General features: G+C 39.4%; 1 protein-coding gene across 5 annotated transcripts in view; it reads left to right on the top strand.

Annotated features, from left to right (window-relative positions):
* EFCAB3 (EF-hand calcium binding domain 3) overlaps positions 1-19,005 on the top strand; it is a 306,183-nt gene that overhangs the window by 38,275 nt on the left and 248,903 nt on the right. For all 5 annotated transcript variants that reach the window (XM_073883095.1, XM_073883094.1, XM_073883093.1 and 2 more), the window contains exons 11-15: positions 10,080-10,184; positions 12,916-12,969; positions 13,582-13,686; positions 15,088-15,141; positions 15,779-15,883. In XM_073883095.1, coding sequence (XP_073739196.1) covers positions 10,080-10,184; positions 12,916-12,969; positions 13,582-13,686; positions 15,088-15,141; positions 15,779-15,883 — 423 coding nt within the window. The remainder of the gene's footprint in view (positions 1-10,079; positions 10,185-12,915; positions 12,970-13,581; positions 13,687-15,087; positions 15,142-15,778; positions 15,884-19,005) is intronic.

Below are 19,005 nucleotides of genomic sequence, written 5' to 3'. Positions count from 1 at the left end.
CAGGAAGGGAAAAATGAAGGGGGGGAAATCAGAGGGGGAGACGAACCATGAGAGACTATGGACTCTGAGAAACAAACTGAGGGTTCTAGAGGGGACGGGTGGTGGGATGGGTTAGCCTGGTGATGGGTATTAAATAGGGCACATATTGAATGGAACAATGGGTGTTATACACAATGAATCATGGAACACTACATCAAAAAACTAATGATGTAATGTATGGTGATTAACATAATAAAATAAAATTTAAAAAAAAGAAGGAAAAAAATAAAATAAATGAAGGGGTGCCTGGGTGGCTCAGTTGGGTAAGCATCCAGCTCTTGGTTTCAGCTCAGGTCATGATCTCAGGGTCATGAGATCAAGCCCTGAATCTGGCTCTGTGCTGAGCATGGAGCCTGCTTAAGATTCTCTCTCTCTCCCTCTCCCTCTGCTCCTCCCCCACCCCTGTTCACATACTCTCTCTAAAAATATAACTTAATAAATGAATAAATAAAATGAATGAAAGTGTTCAATGTTTCAATATGAACAAATATAAAAAACAAGAATTCAATGAAATGCATGTGGCAAAAGGAAACTCACACTGTGATATGATTTATATAAACTTTAAAGTTCTGCAAAACCATTTAACATATGCCAGTAAAACATGCATGGGAATTGTAAACACTTTATATAGGTCAGTAAGTCACCTGGGAAAGGTGAGGAAAGAAGGGGGATGAGAGACGTAGAAGATATTTTTGCTGTATCTATTCTGTTTATTAATGAAGCCAGGTGAGATACACAGGTGTCAGTGATGTCATCATAAAAATCTGTATCCCTGTAATATTTCATAATCTCACAAAAAAATGAGAGATTTATTAGATATTTTTTGGAAAATGTATTCAGGAAAGAACCATGTGAATTTCTGTTTTTTAAAAAAAGATTTTATTTATTTATTCATGAGAGACAGAGAGAAAGAGAAAGAACGGCAGAGGCAGAGGGAGAAGCAGGCTCCCTGTGGAGCAGGGAGCCCGATGCGGGACTCGATCCCAGGTCCCTGAGATCATGACCTAACCCGAAGGTAGACATTTAACCGACTCAAGCCACCCAGATGCCCCCCATGTGAACTTCTGTTCAGGAAAAAAAATAATACTTTCTTACTGGCCGCATGTGAATTTTATTTTCTCTATTTCTGTAAATAGTCTTGAAGTTACACCACAACCTTTAAAAGCTAATTGTATAAATTGATTCCCCCAAAAAAACTCAGGGGAGGAAACTCTAATTTCACCTTTATTACTGACAGTTTTTATACAACTGAATAGACATTCAACCTTATTCTTTAAGGTGTAGCCTACTGGAATTACCCAGTTGCCCAGTAACTCTGTGACTGTCCATGTTCTTTGCCTTCAGATATTAACTGTGCCTTTTCTATTTGCTAATAGCTGCTGGAAAGGTGTATCAGAACAGATTGCTGGATGGTGTGAAGTCTATAAAAGGTACTTAACCATGATTAGCAGGAAAGTCTGCTAAATACCAACACAAATACCAACACAGACATCTTACCAGCAGGTTTTGAATCATGTCTACATTCCTATGTTTAGATCTTTTCTTTCATTACATTCACCACACAGTACTTTTACATAATCACCCATGTTATAGCATTGCAAGGAATCCATTCTCTCTTGAATGGATGTGAAATCTAATTTATACAACAAATAATATAGAGAACATCATAGGCAGTTTTTCTGGGGATTTGCCCAACAGCAATACAAAGGATTTTGGAGTGATCTTTAATATCATTTTATTGCATGAATCAAGTTATTTTCTATAAAACGTTCTTACCCAAAGACCAGTTAGCAACAACAACAGCAACAACAAATGTAGAAGAGAAGCATGGTATTGTGGCCAAAATACTTTTTTTACTTCCTCTTCCTTTCAGTCCTTAGAAGAAGAGATAAGAAGGGGAAGTAGGAAGGGAAAGAGGAAAGGTTACAGGTTTTGCTGCTTACTATTTGATGAGACAGTCTCGTGCTCGCTTCGGCAGCACATATACTAAAATTGATGAGACAGTCTCCTGCAGCTGGCTCGTCTGCCATCCCAGGCCCTTGGAATAATGGCAGTCAGCAACATTCCTTGCAGAATTTTGTGGTGAATGTGTCGTCCATGACATTCTTCCCTCTAGAGCAAATGAATCCACTTTTATAACCTTTTAATCTTTAATACACTTTTTGTGTATTGCAAGAGCAGAACATTGATGATCTGAAACTTGAACTATCACTCTCAGCTGATGCCTTGACTTTGTTTTGGGGACAACATGCACAGTATTCTCTCTGAATTCCCCTTGGGGACAATCCTACCATTGGTATTCTTTTGGCCTCTCTTTTCACAGATGAATATTACCCAATACTGCAAATAATAAATTTAAACACATAATCACAGCCCCACCACTAAGTAATGGTTCAACCTGAAAATATTTTTTAAATAAGCTCAGTGCCCAATGTGGGGCTTGAACTCATGACCCCGAGATCAAGAGTCACATAATCTACTAACTAAGCCGGTCAAACTGGCCCCACCTAAGAACACTTTTTTTTTTAACTTTATAATGTTATGTTAATCACCATATATTATATCATTAGTTTTTTTTCTTTTTTCTTTTTTCTTTTTTTTATTATTATGTTATGTTAATCACCATACATTACATCATTACTTTTTGATGTAGTGTTCCATGATTCATTGTTTGCGTATAACACCCAGTGCTCCATTCAGTACGTGCCCTCTTTAATACCCATCACCAGGCTAACCCATCACCCCACCCCCGCCCCCTCTAGAACCCTCAGTTTGTTTCTCAGAGTCCATCATCTCTCATGGTTCGTCTCCCCCTCCGATTTCCCCCCTTCATTTTTCCCTTCCTGTGATCTTTTTTTTAAACATATAATGTATCATTTCTTTCAGTGCAACAGGTCTGTGATTAAACAGTCTTACACAATTCACAGCATTCACCATAGCACATACCCTCCTCAATGTCTATCATCCAGCCACCCCATCCCTCCCAACCCCACCACTCTAGCAACCCTCAGTTTGTTTCCTGAGATTAAGAATTCCTCATATCAGTGAGATCATATGATACATGTCTTTCTCTGACTTATTTCGCAGAGCATAATACCCTCCAGTTCCATCCACGCTGTTGCAAATGGCAAGATTTCATTCCTTTTGATGGCTGCATAATATTCCAGTGTGTGTGTGTATACATACCACATCTTCTTTATCCATTCATCTGTTGATGGACATCTTGGCTCTTTCCATAGTTTGGCTATTGTAGACGTTGCTGCTATAAACATTAGGGTGCACGTACCCCTTCAGATCACTACGTTTGAATCTTTGGGGTAAATACCCAGTAGTGCAATTGCTGGATCGTAGGGTAGCCCTATTTTCAACTGTTTGAGGAACCTCCATACTATTTCCAGAGTGGCTGCACCAGCTTGCATTCCCACCAACAGTGTAGGAGGGTTCCCCTTTCTTCGCATCCCCACCAACATCTGTCATTTCCTGACTTGTTAGTTTTAGCCATTCTGACTGGTGTGAGGTGGTACCTCACTGAGGTTTTGATTTGGATTTCCCTGATGCTGAGCGATGTTGAACACTTTTTCAAGTGTCTGTTGGCCACCTGGATGTCTTCTTTGGAAAAATGTCTATTCATGTCTTCTGCCCATTTCTTGATTGGATCATTTGTTCCTTGGGTGTTGAGTTCGATAAGTTCTTTATAGATTTTGGATACTAGGCCTTTATGGGATATGCCATTTGCAAATATCTTCTCCCATTCTGTCGGTTGTCTTTTGGTTTTGTGGACTATTTCTTTTGCTGTACAAAAGCTTCTTATCTTGATGAAGTCTGAATACTTCATTTTTGCCCTTGCTTCCCTTGCCTTTGGTGATGTTTCTAGGAAGGGGTTGCTGCGGCTGAGGTCGAAGAGGTTGCTACCTGTGTTCTCCTCTAGGATTTGGATGGACTCCTGTCTCACGTTTAGGTCTTTCAACCATTTTGAGTCTATTTTTGTGTGTGGTGTAAGGAAATGGTTCAGTTTCATTCTTCTGCATGTGGCTGTCCAATTTTCCCAACACCATTTGTTGAAGAGACTGTCTTTTTGCCATTGGACATTCTTTCCTGCTTTGTCAAAGATGAGTTGACCATAGAGTTGAGGGTCCATTTCTGGGCTCTCGATTCTGTTCCATTGATTTATGTGTCTGTTTTTGTGCCAGTACCATACTGTCTTGATGATGACAGCTGTGTAACAGAGCTTGAAGTCCGGAACCGTGATGCCACCAGCTTTGCTTTTCTTTTAAACATTCCTGTGCCTATTTGGGGTCTTTTCTGGTTCCATACAAATTTTAGGATTATTTGTTCCATTTCTTTGAAAAAAGTGGATGGTATTTTGATGGGGATTGCATTGAATGTGTAAATTGCTCTAGGTAACATTGACATCTTCACAATATTTGTTCTCCCAATCCATGAGCATGGAACGTTTTTCCATTTCTTTGTGTCTTCCTCAATTTCTTTCATGAGTATTTTATAGTTTTCTGAGTACAGATCCTTTGCCTCTTTGGTTAGATTTATTCCTACATATCTTATGGTTTTGGAGGCAGTTGTAAATGGGATCAACTCCTTAATTTCTCTTTCTTCTGTCTTATTGTTGGTATATAGGAATGCCACTGATTTCTGTGCATTGATTTTATATCCTGCCACTTTACTGAATTCCTGTATGAGTTCTAGCAGTTTTGGGGTGGAGTCTTTTGGGTTTTTCACATAAAGGATCATATCATCTGCAAAGAGGGAGAGTTTGGCTTCTTCATTGCCGATTTGGATACCGTTGATTTCTTTTTGTTGTCTGATTGTTGTGGCTAGGACATCTAGTACTATGTTGGATAGCAGTGGTGATAGTAGACATCCCTGGCATGTTCCTGACCTTAGGGGTAAAGCTTTCAGTTTTTCCCCATTGAGAATGATATTCGATGTGGGTTTTTCAAAGATGGCTTTTATGATACTGAGGTATGTACCCTCTATCCCTATACTCTGAAGAGTTTTGATCAAGAAAGGATGCTATACTTCGTCAAATGCTTTTCTGCATCTATGGAGAGGATCATATGGTTCTTGTTCTTTCTTTCATTAATGTATTTTATCACATTGATTGATTTGCAGATGTTGAACCAACCTTGCAGCCCAGGGATAAATCCCACTTGGTCATGGTGAATAATCCTTTTAATATACTGTTGGATCCTATTGGCTAGTATTTTGATGAGAATTTTTGCATCCATGTTCATCAAGGATATTGGTCTTTAATTCTCCTTTTGATGGGGTCTTTGTCTGGTTTTGGAATCAAGGTAATGGCGGCCTCATAAAACGAGTCTGGAAGTGTTCCTTCCATTTCTATTTTTTGAAACAGTTTCAGAGGACTAGGTATTAATTCTTCTTTAAATGTTTGATAGAATTCCCCTGGGAAGCCATCTCGCCCTGGGCTTTTGTTTGTTGGGAGATTTTTAATGACTGCTTCAATTTCCTTAGTGGTTATAGGTCTGTTCAGGTTTTCTATTTCTTCCTGGTTCAGTTTTGGTAGTTGATACATCTCTAGGAATGCACCCATTTCTTCCAGATTATCTAATTTGCTGGCATATAGTTGTTCACAGTATGTTCTTATAATTGTTTGCATTTCTTTGGTGTTGGTTGTCATCTCTCCTCTTTCATTCATGATTTTCTTGATTTGGGTCATATCTCTTTTCTTTTTGATAAGTCTGGCCAGGGGCTTATCAATCTTGTTAATTCTTTCAAAGAACCAGCTCCTAGTTTTGTTGATCTGTTCTACTCTTCTTTTGGTTTCTTTTTCACTGATTTCTGCTCTGATCTTTATTATTTCTCTCCTCCTGCTGGGTTAGGCTTTATTTTCTCTTCTTTCTCCAGCTCCTTTAGGTGTAGGGTTAGGTTGTATATTTGAGACATTTCCTGTTTCTTGAGAAAGGCTTGTATTGCTAATACTTTCCTCTTAGGACTGCCTTTGCTGCATCCCAACGATTTTGAACAGTTGTGTTTTCATTTTCATTGGTTTCCATGAATTTTTTTAATTCTTCTTTAATTTCCTGGTTGACCCATTCATTCTTTAGTAGGATGCTCTTTAGCCTCCATGTATTTGAGTTCTTCCCAACTTTCCTCTTGTGATTGAGTTCTAGTTTCAAAGCATTGTGGTCTGAAAATATGCAGGGAATGATCCCAATCTTTTGGTACCGGTTGAGACCTGATTTGTGACCTAGGATGTGATCTATTCTGGAGAATGTTCCATGGGCACTAGAGAAGAATGTGTATTCTGTTGCTTTGGGATGGAATGTTCTGAATATGTCTGTGAAGTCCATTTGGTCCAGTGTGTCATTTAAAGTCTTTATTTCCTTGTTGATCTTTTGCTTAGATGATCTGTCCATTTCAGTGAGGGAAGTGTTAAAGTCCCCCACTACTATTGTATTGTTGTCAATGTGTTTCTTTGCTTTTGTTATTAATTGGCTTATATAATTGCTCCCATGTTAGGGGCATAGATATTTACAATTGTTAGATCTTCTTGTTGGATAGACCCTTTAAGTAGGATATAGTGTCCTTCCTCATCTCTTATTGTAGTCTTTGGTTTAAAATCTAATTTGTCTGATATAAGGATTGCCACCCCAGCTTTCTTTTGGTGTTCATTAGCATGGTAAATGGTTTTCCACCCCCTCACTTTCTTTTTTTTTTTTTTTTAAAGATTTTATTTATTTATTTGAGAGAGAGAATGAGAGATAGAGAGCACAAGAGGGAAGAAGGTCAGAGGGAGATGCAGACTCCCCAGCGAGCAGGGAGCCCGATGCGGGGCTCGATCCCGGGACTCCAGGATCATGACCTGAGCCGAAGGCAGCCGCTTAACCAACTGAGCCACCCAGGCGCCCCCACCCCCTCACTTTCAATCTGGGGGTGTCTTTGGGTCTAAAATGAGTCTCTTGAAGACAGCATATTGATGGGTCTTGTTTTTTTATCCAATCTGATACCCTCTGTCTTTTGATTGGGCATTTAGCCCATTTACATTCAGGGTAACTATTGAAAGATATGAATTTAGTGCCATTGTATTGCCTGTAAGGTGACTATTACTGTATATTGTCTGTGTTCCTTTCTGGCTTAGGTTACTTTTAGGCTCTCTCTTTGCTTAGAGGACCCCTTTCAATATTTCTTGGAGGGCTGGTTTCATGTTTGCAAATTCCTGTAGTTTTTGTTTGTCCTGGAAGCTTTTTATCTCCTTCTATTTTCAGTGACAGCCCAGCTGGATATAGTATTTTGGGCTGCATATTTTTCTCATTTAGTGCTCTGAAAAATGTCATGCCGGTCCTTTTGGCCTCCCAGGTCTCTAGGTCTGTTGCCAGTCTAATGTTTCAGCCATTGTAGGTTACAGATCTCTTCTCCCGAGCTGCTTTCAGAATTTTCTCTTTGTCTCTGAGACTCGTAATTTTTACTATTTTTATTCATTGTGAGGGGGGTTCTCTGTGCCTCCTGGATTTTGATGCCTGTTTCCTTCCCCATATTAGGGAAGTTCTCTCCTATAATTTGCTCCAATATACCTTCTGCCCCTCTCTCTCTTTCTTTTTCTGGGATCTCAATTATTCTAATATTGTTTCATCTTGTGGTATCGCTTATCTCTCGAATTCTGCCCTCGTGATCCAGTAGTTGTTTATCTCTCTTTTTCTCAGCTTCTTTATTTTCTATCATTTGGTCTTCTATATCACTGATTTTCTCTTCTGCCTCATTTATCCTAGCAGTTAGAGCCTCCATTTTTGATTGCACCTCTAATAGCCTTTTTGATTTTGACTTGGTTAGATTTTAGTTCTTTAATTCTCCAGAAAGGGTTTCTCTAATATCTTCCATGCTTTTCTCAAGTCCAGCTAGTATCTTTAAAATCGTCATTCTGAACTCTAGTTCCGACATCTTACTAATGTCTGTATTGATTAGGTCCCTGGCAGTCGGTACTGCCTCTTGTTCCTTTTTTTGAGGTGATTTTTTCTGTCTTGTCATTTTGTCCAGAGGAGAATAGATGAATGAGAGAACAAAATGCTAACAGGGTAAAAACGACCCCAGAAAAATATACACTAAACAAATCAGAAGAGACCTGAAACTGGGCGAAAAGAAAGGGAAAGAAAGAAAAAAGAAAAAAGAAAAGAAAAGGATAAAGATAAAAACAAAGAAACAAAAAAACAGAGTATGATCAAATTGATCAGGCTGGTGCATAGATCAGTGCCACACAGTAGATTTGGGGTATATTTTGGTCTGTTAGAAGAAAGTGCCTCCCAAAATTTTAAAGAAAGAAAACTTATACATGTACAAAAATAAGGGTAAATAAGATGAAGGGATGGAATATGACTGTAAAGATGAAAATTATAAAAGATTTTATAAAAGGAATTGATAAGATAAGAAGTTGGTTGAAAAAGAAAGAAGAGGATTTAAAAAAAAATGGAGAGAATGTGATCAGGCAGGAGACTAGAACAAAGCCATACAGTAGAGGTTTAGGGTATATTTTGGTCTGTTAGAAGACACTGTATCCCAAAATTTTAAAGAGAAAACAACTTATGTATGTGTGTGTGTGTATATATATATACCAAAAATAAGGTTAACTACTATGAAGGGATAGATTATGACTCTAAAAATGAAAAATAAAAAAGATTTTTTAAAAACGGGATTGATAAGATGTTGGTTGAAAAAGGGAAAAAGAAGAATTTGAAAAAATAAAAAAGAAAGTTAAAAAAAATTAACCCTGAAAGGCTAAAGATTCATGGTAAAAAAAAGTCATGAATTCTATGTGCAATATTCCCCTAGCGCTGGAGTTCTCCTGTTCTCCTTGATCGGTAAACTTGGTCTTGGTAGGCTGTTCTTGCTGATCTTCTGAGGGAGGGGCCTGTTGCTCTGGTTCCCAGATGCCTTTGCCGGAGGCAGAATTGCCCCGCCCTTGCTGGGGCCAGGCTAAGCGATCTGTTCGGGTTTGCTCTCGGCAGCTTTTGTTCCTGCCAAGCTTTCCATACAGCTTTGGAGGAGGAGAGGGAAAATGACGACCTCCCAATCTCCGCCCAGAGGAGCCGAGAACTCAGGGCCCCGCTCCTCAGTGCACCCCCAGAGAAAAGCAAGCAGTCACTCCCGTCTCCCCGGTCTCTGGCCGCACTCCGTGCTCACCTGGCCTGTGACCGAGTGTTTCTATCTCTGGCACCTGACCCCGTGTGTAGTCTCCAAACCCAGCAGATCCCTGCAGTGCGCTCCCGCACCACTCCTCCCAGGGGAGGAAGGGGAGTCTCCCCGGATCTGCAGCTATTTGGGTCCCTGCTGGAGGAGCAGTGTCCTGGCTATGCTGTAGATCACGGCTTATGGCAACCCCGAGCTGAGAGCCCACTCCTCCGCTCTGTCTCTGCAGGCGGCTTCCCTGCTCCGATACGTGGGAGGTCTGCTGCACTCAGGCACCCCCGGGATTTCTGTGTCCCTGAGGGTCCTGAGACCACACTGTCCCGCGAGGGTTCCACCCCCCACTTAGCCACTGGAGCGACGTCCCTCAGCAGAGCAGACTTCTAAAAGTTCAGATTTTGTGCTCTGCGGCTCTATCACTTGCCAGAAGCAGCCAACGGAGGCCCCCCTCCCCCGCTGTCTATCTTCCCGATTATCGCCTCGGATTCACCTCTCCACATGTCCTACCTTCCAGAAAGTGGTCACTTTTCTGTTCAGAGAGTTGCTGCTATTCTTTTCTTCAATATCCTGTTGAGTTCGTAGGTGTTCAGAATGGTTTGATCCCTATCCAGCTGAATTCCTGGGACCAGACAAAATTTAGGTCTCCTACTCCTCTGCCATCTTGCTCCTCCCCCCCACCTCAGAACATTTTTATCTAAGTTGTTCTTGATCTCATTTTAAGTGATTTGCTGAGCTAACCTTATATGCCTGTTCACTAATATAAATAAGTTGTATGTTTGTCTTTATTTTTTATTAAATTGATGCATGTGAGAAAAAAATATATATATACTAATCTTTTGAAATCATGTAGTATTTTTTTCATGATTCTTTCCTGTTTGTTTCTTAAGGAGGAATGGTTAAAATCAATAACTTAGACAATGTTCTGGAAAACCTGGGAATTGAACTCACAGAAAAGGAACGTGAAGGTCTGACAGAATATTTGCCACCTGATGGTGAGGATTGTAGATGATAATGAACCTTAGAGATGAGTTTACTACATTTATGAGCTGGTGTCAGAGAACCCACATTAATTAGTGATATTGCATATACCAAAAGAAAATAGAAGCATTTTGGAAAGATAGGAATAAACCAGTCCTGATTTAAGAACAGAATATGTATTATTTAGGGTAAACTCAATTTTTATTTAAATACAAACTTGAGGGCACCTGGGTGGCTCATTTGTTAAGCGTCTGCCTTCAGCTTAGGTCATGATCCCAGACTCCTGGGATCGAGCCCGCATGGGGCTCCCTGCTCAGCAGGAAGCCTGCTTCTCCCTCTCCAACTCCCCCTGTTTGTGTTACCTCTCTCGCTATGTATCTGTCAAATAAATAAATAAAATCTTTAAAAACAAACAAACAAACCTGAAAACGTGTAATGGTTAAACACAATAGAAGTTTAATTCTCTCCCCCGTAAAAGTCCAAGGTGAGAGTATTCTTGGTTGACGGGCAGTGGCTCATCTCCTTTCAGTGATACAGGGATCTGGGTTCCTTGCCTCTTGGATTCGTTCTTACAGCCTTTTCATTGTTTATATCTAATTAATGGAATGGAAAAGGGAGCATGAAGGAGAGAGATGTAGGACATGTCATTTCCATAACCATTCTTTGTTGGGAACTAGTCACATGGCTACAACTATATGCAAGGGGGAGGTGGGATGGGCGGTGATAGGAACATAGTATCTGGCTGAGCATCCACTTCCGTCTATAATTCTACACTATGAGAGGAAATAAGAGTTTTGGTATATAGTTAGCTGTTTTTTTGTTTTGTTTTCATTAACAATTGCCTAATATACATGTGTACCATATGCTTTGAGGCCAAGTAGCACTTTCCTAAAAAGCCTCACATGGCTAGAACTAAAGAAGATAAAATCAAATGACATCAAATCAAAATAAATCAATAAAGGAGGACTGTTTGCCAGTCATCTGCATTGAAGTAACAATATATATCTGCAGGTAACATCCAAAAACCAGATTCAGCAGATAGTTTTGCTTCATCCCCAGATGAGAATTGTTCATTCTTAAAGGAGCCTGGTACCAGCCACAATTTAGACAAGCCTTAAATTCCACAGTGGGGAAACTGGCTCATATCCAGATTATTCTGGTGTAATCTTGGGCTTCTTTCCTCCTCTTGCATATATTCAGCTTCTCTGTCACCCTCCCCATTCCAGCGTCATGCTCTTTTTGAGTCCTAATCACTATTTACTATATTGTGATTCATTATCTTCTCATATTTAAAAACATCATTCAGAAACTTTATGATGACCTGAGGAGCAGGAATCATGGATTCTGCAGTTAGCTCTCCTCTTGAGTCTTTTGATTGTTAAATCTGTGGCACTACAGGCCTTCCTTTTATCTTGCTTTGGGTAATGACAGTGTGTAACCAGTTCAGTTAGCTGCACAGAATCCTGAGCTCAAAAGAGTACCATGCTTGGGGTTTAATGCTCTGCTTTGGCCATCACTGAGAATCTTCATAACCTTATCTTTGAATTTGCATTTCCTAATTGAAATCTGATGGCAAACTGGAGCATGGCTAGGGCTTGGTACCCCAGCTCACGAATGTTACTGCCCTTGCCATTTAGTCCCCAGGATGTATTCTGGATCAACCATTCCACAGCCTCTGGTACAGCAGACCTCCATTTCATCACCTGTGCCTGGCAACATCTGCATCCTCTGACACCAGCAGGGACCTGGACATGGTTTCAGGGAGGGCTGGCATTGGGAACCTGCACCTGAAGGCATCTTGTGGGAAGACATGGCGGCAGCACTCCCCACTCTGGGCTGACAGGGTCAAGCCTGTTGCCCATCCCCTTCCAAGTACATAGTGTGTCCCATGTCAAGGTTACTTTACTCTTGGGAGTTGCGTATTCGTAGTGAGTTGAGGCAACCAGTGCATAGGATGTGTGGATCTAGCAGCAGGTGGGAGGAAGGCTAGTGAGCCCTGTGCATGTTGAGTAGTGGGACCCCACCCAGGACACCTGTGAGGTTCTGCACTCAACCCTAGAAGATGCCATGCCTGTGAGAGTGTGACATTAACTAGCAGATTTAAAAACTAAACCAAAAACACCAATAGGACAACTCAGGAATGAGACTATGGGGGAAAAAAGATAAAGCTTTGAACAAGGGGCCCTGCATTTTCATTTTTTTACATGGCCCAGTAAATAAAGTAGCTAGTCTTATGTGGTTGATCAGTCCTTCCTGATATTGAAACAATGCCATATTTCTATAACCCTCTAGCTTTAACTAATGATTTCTTTTTCCCAAAGACAGAAAGGTAGAAATGTTAATCCAAACTTTATGGATGTGTTGGTAACAAAAGATTAAGAACACATATCAACCAGTCCAAGTTAGTAGTTGAAATAACTGAAGAAGATGGTTACTAAAAGATAAAACATGAAAAATGGGGATCTCTTTCAACATCAGTCTTGGGAGGAACTTTGTGTATGCACCAGAAGTAAGGGCTACCAGAGACCAAACAGCATCTTCAGCCTACTGTAACACTCCTGCAAGCGAAAGATTTAGAGAAAGTTTCCTTGGGTCAACCCCCTATCTACCATAGAATGAATTCTTGTAATCCAATCCATATAAACTTTTGATTGGTTGAGATTAAATTGTCAGTGGAATCTTTTTCTTCTTATAGCTCCTTTATCTTACAACATTGCCACATCCTAATTATGATATTTCTTACAGCTAATGGGAAGATTGGTCTCAAAAACTTGATGGAAGCAGTGGAAACTGTTACAGGTTAGTTAGAAGTTTCTATAAATCTAATGTCTTAATTCTTTATATTAATTTATATTTTTATATAGACCCATCATTTCTCCATTTCCTTTTTTATTCTATCCATTTTTCTTTTATATTGATGAATATCTGCATTCAGTTGCCGAGAATTATACTTTAGAATATCTGCATTTTAGAACTAATTTTTCAGTGCAAAGTTCTAGTAGCAAATTTCTTTGTTTCTGGAATATTTGCCAAGAATTGTCACTATGCTTCATTTTGACTGCCAAATTTAAATTAGGACAGCAAATGATAGAGCAAATTTTCACAAAGATAAAATACTCTCATCGTTAAGAAATTAGGAGAGGTGTAATATCCCTTACAAAATAAATGGATCTTATGCCTACAGTGTCCTAATTTACATTATGTAAAGTGCATCAGTATGTCTATCACTTTACTAAGAGTAAGGAAGAAATTCTATTTCTACCCCCATTAAAGACAGTGGTGAACAGTTAGCATATTCATGTGTGTTTGCTCATTGAGCTATCGTAGCTGAAGCTGAAAAGGCATCAACATGTTTTTGGAGGTATTAGACCTTTCTCTGGACTAATCTGTGCCCATTTTGTTATGCTGAAGGAGGAGAGGTTGATGTCAGTGATGTGGGAAATGTCCTGGAAAACATAGGAGTAACTGTCACAGATAAGGAATGTGGAGAACTGGTAAAAAATCTGCCAGTTAATGGTAAGAATTTAAAATGTTACTACGGTCTTGGGCGCATGGGTGGCTCAGTTGGTTAAGCGACTGCCTTCAGCTCAGGTCATGATCCTGGAGTCCCGGGATCGAGTCCTGCATCGGGCTTCCTGCTCAGCGGGAGTCTGCTTCTCCCTCTCACCCTACCCCCGCCATGTGCTCTCTTTCCGTCTCTCATTCTTGCTCTCTCAAATAAATAAATAAATAAATTCTTTACAAAAATAAACTGTTACTATGCTGTTGAGGGAAGGATACATTTCTTCCCTTGTAAGAACTTCTATAAACTTTCTCATATGATAGCATAGATACTTTCCACAGTTACTTAGAATAAATGATTTCACTAATGTAATTATATATCTATACATATATTGATAGATAATATGAAGATATGCTCTATATTCTAGATTGTTAATGTGAGTTATCTGGGGTCTTGTGGCTGGATCATAGACTGAGAAGGGAGTAGTAGAGAAAGGCAATTACACACACAAAAAACCCCAAACTCTAGACTGAAAAAGTACAGCCATTATGATATGGTTCAATTTATTCATTTATGTGAACTTATATGTCCAATAGTCCAAATAATTTTTAAAGACAATGAATGATCCAGTTTCACCTTAAAAGGATTCTATCAAATAGTAGAACATCAGTAACTGTTTGAGCTGAGTATATATGAGGATTCACTGTTTCTTTCTTTCTTTCTTTCTTTCTTTCTTTTTTTTTTTTGATTCATTTTTTCTATTCTAGTTTTGTATATGGCTGAAATTTTTCATAATAAAAACTTTTTTTAAGATTTTATCCATTTGTTTGACAGACAGAGACACAGCGAGAGAGGGAACACAAGCAGGGGGAGTGGGAGAGGGAGAAGCAGGCTTCCCGCTGAGCAGGGAGCCCAATGCAGGGCTCCATCCCAGGACCCTGGGATCATGACCTGAGCCAAAGTCAGATGCTTAATGACTGAGCCACCCAGGTGCCCATAATAAAAACATTTTAACAGAAGATTTTTAAGAAGGAATTCTATCCATTACAGGTTTTTAGTTGGAAATCAGCTGCTGCTCTATTCACAACCTGCCATCAAGGTTAAGAAATACCTTTTGTAGGCAAATTCCATAGAAAAGGGAATTCTAAAAGGTATACTAACTAGACGAAAGAGCAGAAAGAATTTTTTTTTTCAAAAGCTCATGCATTGTAGATTGCCAGCATTAACATGCTGAGGTGCCAACAATTGAATAGAGTGGATGCATTGGTGGCCATTTCATTTTTTTTAAATTTGAAAGTAATTTGGAAATTTTCTAGAGAAAAGCACAAATCCTCCTTACATTAAATTATGACTTGCTGCGTTGGTGACTCTCCACATCACTTACTTGTGTATGATCTGATTTATGTTTCCTGTAGCTAATGGGAAAGTCTACAAGAATAGGTTGCTGGATGGTTTGAAGTCTCTTAATGGTAAGTGAGAAGCATAGTCAAAAGCCAGATGAATCTAAGAGGAACATACATACTACTTCCTAGATACCCAATTGTGACTTTCACTAACCTACTTAAATACTGATGTCATTCCTACCTTCTGATATAGACCTGTCTGTGAGCAAATTATCACCACATGAATTTTTAAATAATGTTTTCCAGAAAAGAAACTAATATCTGTGTTGGAACAGAGAAACTAAAGGGAAAATATTTGGGGAATTTGGTTAGGAGTTGAGACAACTAATAAAGTAAATAAAAATGAGCCCACTTATGAGTGAGAAGATAAAATTACTTTTTTCACTTGTTTCATTCAAGTCCATTTAAGTTATTTGAATCCAAAAACTATACAACATGCTGACTGACTATAATAAAATGCATTCTGGGCAATGAGATTAAGATTTCAGATTTTTTATCCCCAACAGAGGAAGTTTCTAAGAAGTCGCCCAAACCAAAATTTTAGAAAAAGATCCCTTGCCTGCAAAAGAAAAACACTTCTGACAGAAAACACCCTTTATATTTCCACCTCTACTTCAGTCTTGTGGGCCCCTAGGTTGTTTAAATATATAAACCTGTATTTTTCTTTCATTTTTTTGTTTCTTGACCATTTTTCATTTCCAAGGAGGGATTGTTAATGTCAATAAACTTGGTTCAGTTTTGAAAACCATGGGATGGAAACTCACAGAAGACGAAATTAAGGATCTCAGATGCAACCTGCCCACTGATGGTGAGCATGTAAAATATTTTTAAGTTCTTTGGGAAAATCCTACCATGGTGATTAGAATCCCAGCCCATTGTTCTTTATGGATCTTGGTTATGCCATTGAGGAAATCCTACCTTTTTTCATTATTCGTCTTCCCACATGGGAAGAAGGCACTGAAGAATATCCCCTTCTTGTGGCTGAAGCAACTTTCTTAGTCTACTTCCTGTTTGTAAAGAGCAGGAGACCCGGTTATGGTCATGAACAGAATATCTTTTAGTTTAGGTTTATACTAAAATAGAGTTGACCTTTTATCTGATTGACTATGACTAGCTTTGTGTGGCAGTACTTACATCTACAATTCTTTTTGAGACATGCTTCTCATTAGATTTAATTATAGATCCCTTGAGTTTTATCAGATGTCCTTGGAGAGAAGCACGACCTAAGATGCTTATTCCTGAATTGTTTTTTCAAACTTAGAGGATTTACTAGCCAGCCCATTAATCAAATCAGACATTTTATTTTTTTTAAAGATTTTATTTATTTATTTGAGGGAATGAGAGACAGAGAGAGAGCTCATGAGAGGGGGGAGGGTCAGAGGGAGAAGCAGACTCCACACCAAGCAGGGAGCCTGATGTGGGACTCGATCCTGGGACTCCAGGATCATGACCTGAGCCGAAGGCAGTCACTTAACCGACTGAGCCATCCAGGCACCCTCAAATCAGACATTTTAACAAAAGGAATAATGACCACACTCTTCATTTTGTCTTTGCCAGAAGCCTTACTTTTATTTATTTATTTATTTTAAATTTTATTATGTTATGTTAGTCACCATACAATACATCATTAGTTTTTGATGTGGTGATCCATGTTCCATTGTTTTTGTATAACACCCAGTGCTCCATGCAGTACATGCCCTCCTTAATACCCATCACCAGGCTAACCCATCCCCCTTCCCCCTCCCCTCTAAAACCCTGTTTGTTTCTCAGAGTCCATAGTCTCTTATGGTTCATCTCTCCCTCCAATTCCCCCCCCGCTTCATTTTTCCCTTCCTTCTCCTAGTGTCCTCCATGCTGTTCCCTATGTTCCACAAATAAGTGAAACCATATGATAATTGACTTTCTCTGCTTGACTTATTTCACTTAGCATAATCTCCTCCAGTCCTATCCATGTTGTTGTAAAAGTTGGGTATTCATCCTTTCTGTTGGCTGAGTAATATTCCATTGTATATATGGACCACATCTTCTTTATCCATTCATCTGTTGGAGGACATCTCAGCTCTTTCCACAGTTTGGCTATTGCGGACATTGCTGCTATGAACATCAGGGTGCATATGGCCCTTCTTTTCACTACATCTGTGTCTTTGGGGTAAATACCCAGGAGTGCAATTGCTGGGTCATAGGGTAGCTCTATTTTTAAATTTTTGAGGCACCTCCACACTGTTTTCCAAAGTGGCTGTACCAACTTGCATTCCCACCAACAGTGTAAGAGGGTTCCCCTTTCTCCACAACCTCTCCAACATTTGTTGTTTCTTTCCCTGTCCATTTTTGCCATTCTAACTGGCGTAAGGTGATATCTCAATGTGGTTTTGATTTGGATTTCCCTGATGGCTAATGAGGATGAACATTTTTTCATGTGTCTGTTAGCCATTTGTATGTCTTCTTCAGAGAAGTGTCTTTTCATATCTTCTGCCCATTTTTTGACTTGATTATTTGTTTTTTGGGTGTTGAGTTTGAGAAGTTCTTTATAGATCTTGGATACTAGCCCTTTATCTGTAGTGTCATCTGCAAATATCTTCTCCCATTCTGTGGGTTGCCTCTTTGTTTTGTTGACTGTTTCCTTTGCTGTATAGAAACCTTTCATCTTGATGAAATCCCAAAAGTTCATTTTTGCTTTTGTTTCACTAGCTTTTGGAGATCTTGAAAGAAGTTGCTGTGGCCGATGTCAAAGAGGTTACTGCCTATGTTCCCCTCTAAGATTTTGATGGATTCCTGTCTCACATTGCAGTCTTTCATCCATTTTGAGTTTATCTTTGTGTATGGTGTTAGAGAATGGTCGAGTTTCATTCAGAAGCCTTACTTTTAAATGCCCTTGATCACTGAAAGAAATCCTTGGGGTTATCTTCTATTTATAGAAGATGAGAAATAGTTCATTTTTGTTTACCACGCAGGACCCAGAATTTCCAGATCTCTCTGTTCTCTTTAGTCCCTGCTTTCCAGGCAGTCCTTTTGTTTCTGAGTTCATTTCTTCTTCTAGTAACTTCTCCATGGCAGCCAATATCAACCAGATACTCTAGTAACACTGTATTTCCTCACCTCTTCTTTTAAGGCACAAGCATCTTCAGCACATTATCTACCTTCTCAGTTGTTGAAATTGATAGACTTGCCAACACCATTGCAAGGCAGGAGTTCATTCATTCCAGCCTCCAGGAACAACTTCCTCACCCACCACTCCCAGCACCAGAGCCAGTACCACATATTTTCATTGTTTTTGCTATTGCTGTTGTTGTTGCTAAGACAGCACCACACTTGTGTTTCTAGTTTCTGTATCAGTTAGCTATGGTGCAGTAGTAACAGACAACCCCCAAATCTCAGTGGCTTATGGCAAAAGATTTTTTTGCATGTCACTCAAAATAAGATACTGCCCATAGGTTGGCTGTCCCTCTGGTCTCTATTATAGGGCACAGGCTGAAGGAGCAGTCCCTGTCTGGATGATGTCACCTTTGTGACAGGGAAAAACAGAGATGATGCCACTATGTGGTAGTTCTTAAAGTTTCTGCTCAGAAGAGACACAAATATTTCATTAGGCAAAGCACCTTACATGATATCATTAGGAACAGAAGTATCATCCTTAAGGACAGGCTTGATAGAAAGGGGCAGAGAATATTTGAACAAACAATATACATTCTCTTAAAACAACATATCTGAAAATACAGGGAGAAGCAATTTATATCAATTTTGTGCATTTTAAAACTGATTCCATAATTACAGAACATCCATTCAATGAAATATATAGAGTCATCAAAAGAACCAGTCAGCTTTATATTTGTATACAAATATATGCATAGAATATCTCTAAAACAGAATAAAACATCAATGTTCCTTAGAGGGAAGAGAACTCTGATAGAGGATATGTTTATGAGGAAGATT

The sequence above is a fragment of the Callorhinus ursinus genome, unplaced genomic scaffold, assembly GCF_003265705.2.
Source record: "Callorhinus ursinus isolate GAN/ISIS: 27379988/994484 unplaced genomic scaffold, GSC_fseal_2.0 scaffold50, whole genome shotgun sequence".
NCBI classification, from domain to species: domain Eukaryota; kingdom Metazoa; phylum Chordata; class Mammalia; order Carnivora; family Otariidae; genus Callorhinus; species Callorhinus ursinus.
Note: the sequence above shows the minus strand (reverse complement) of the source record. Positions and strands in the feature narration are given on the sequence as shown.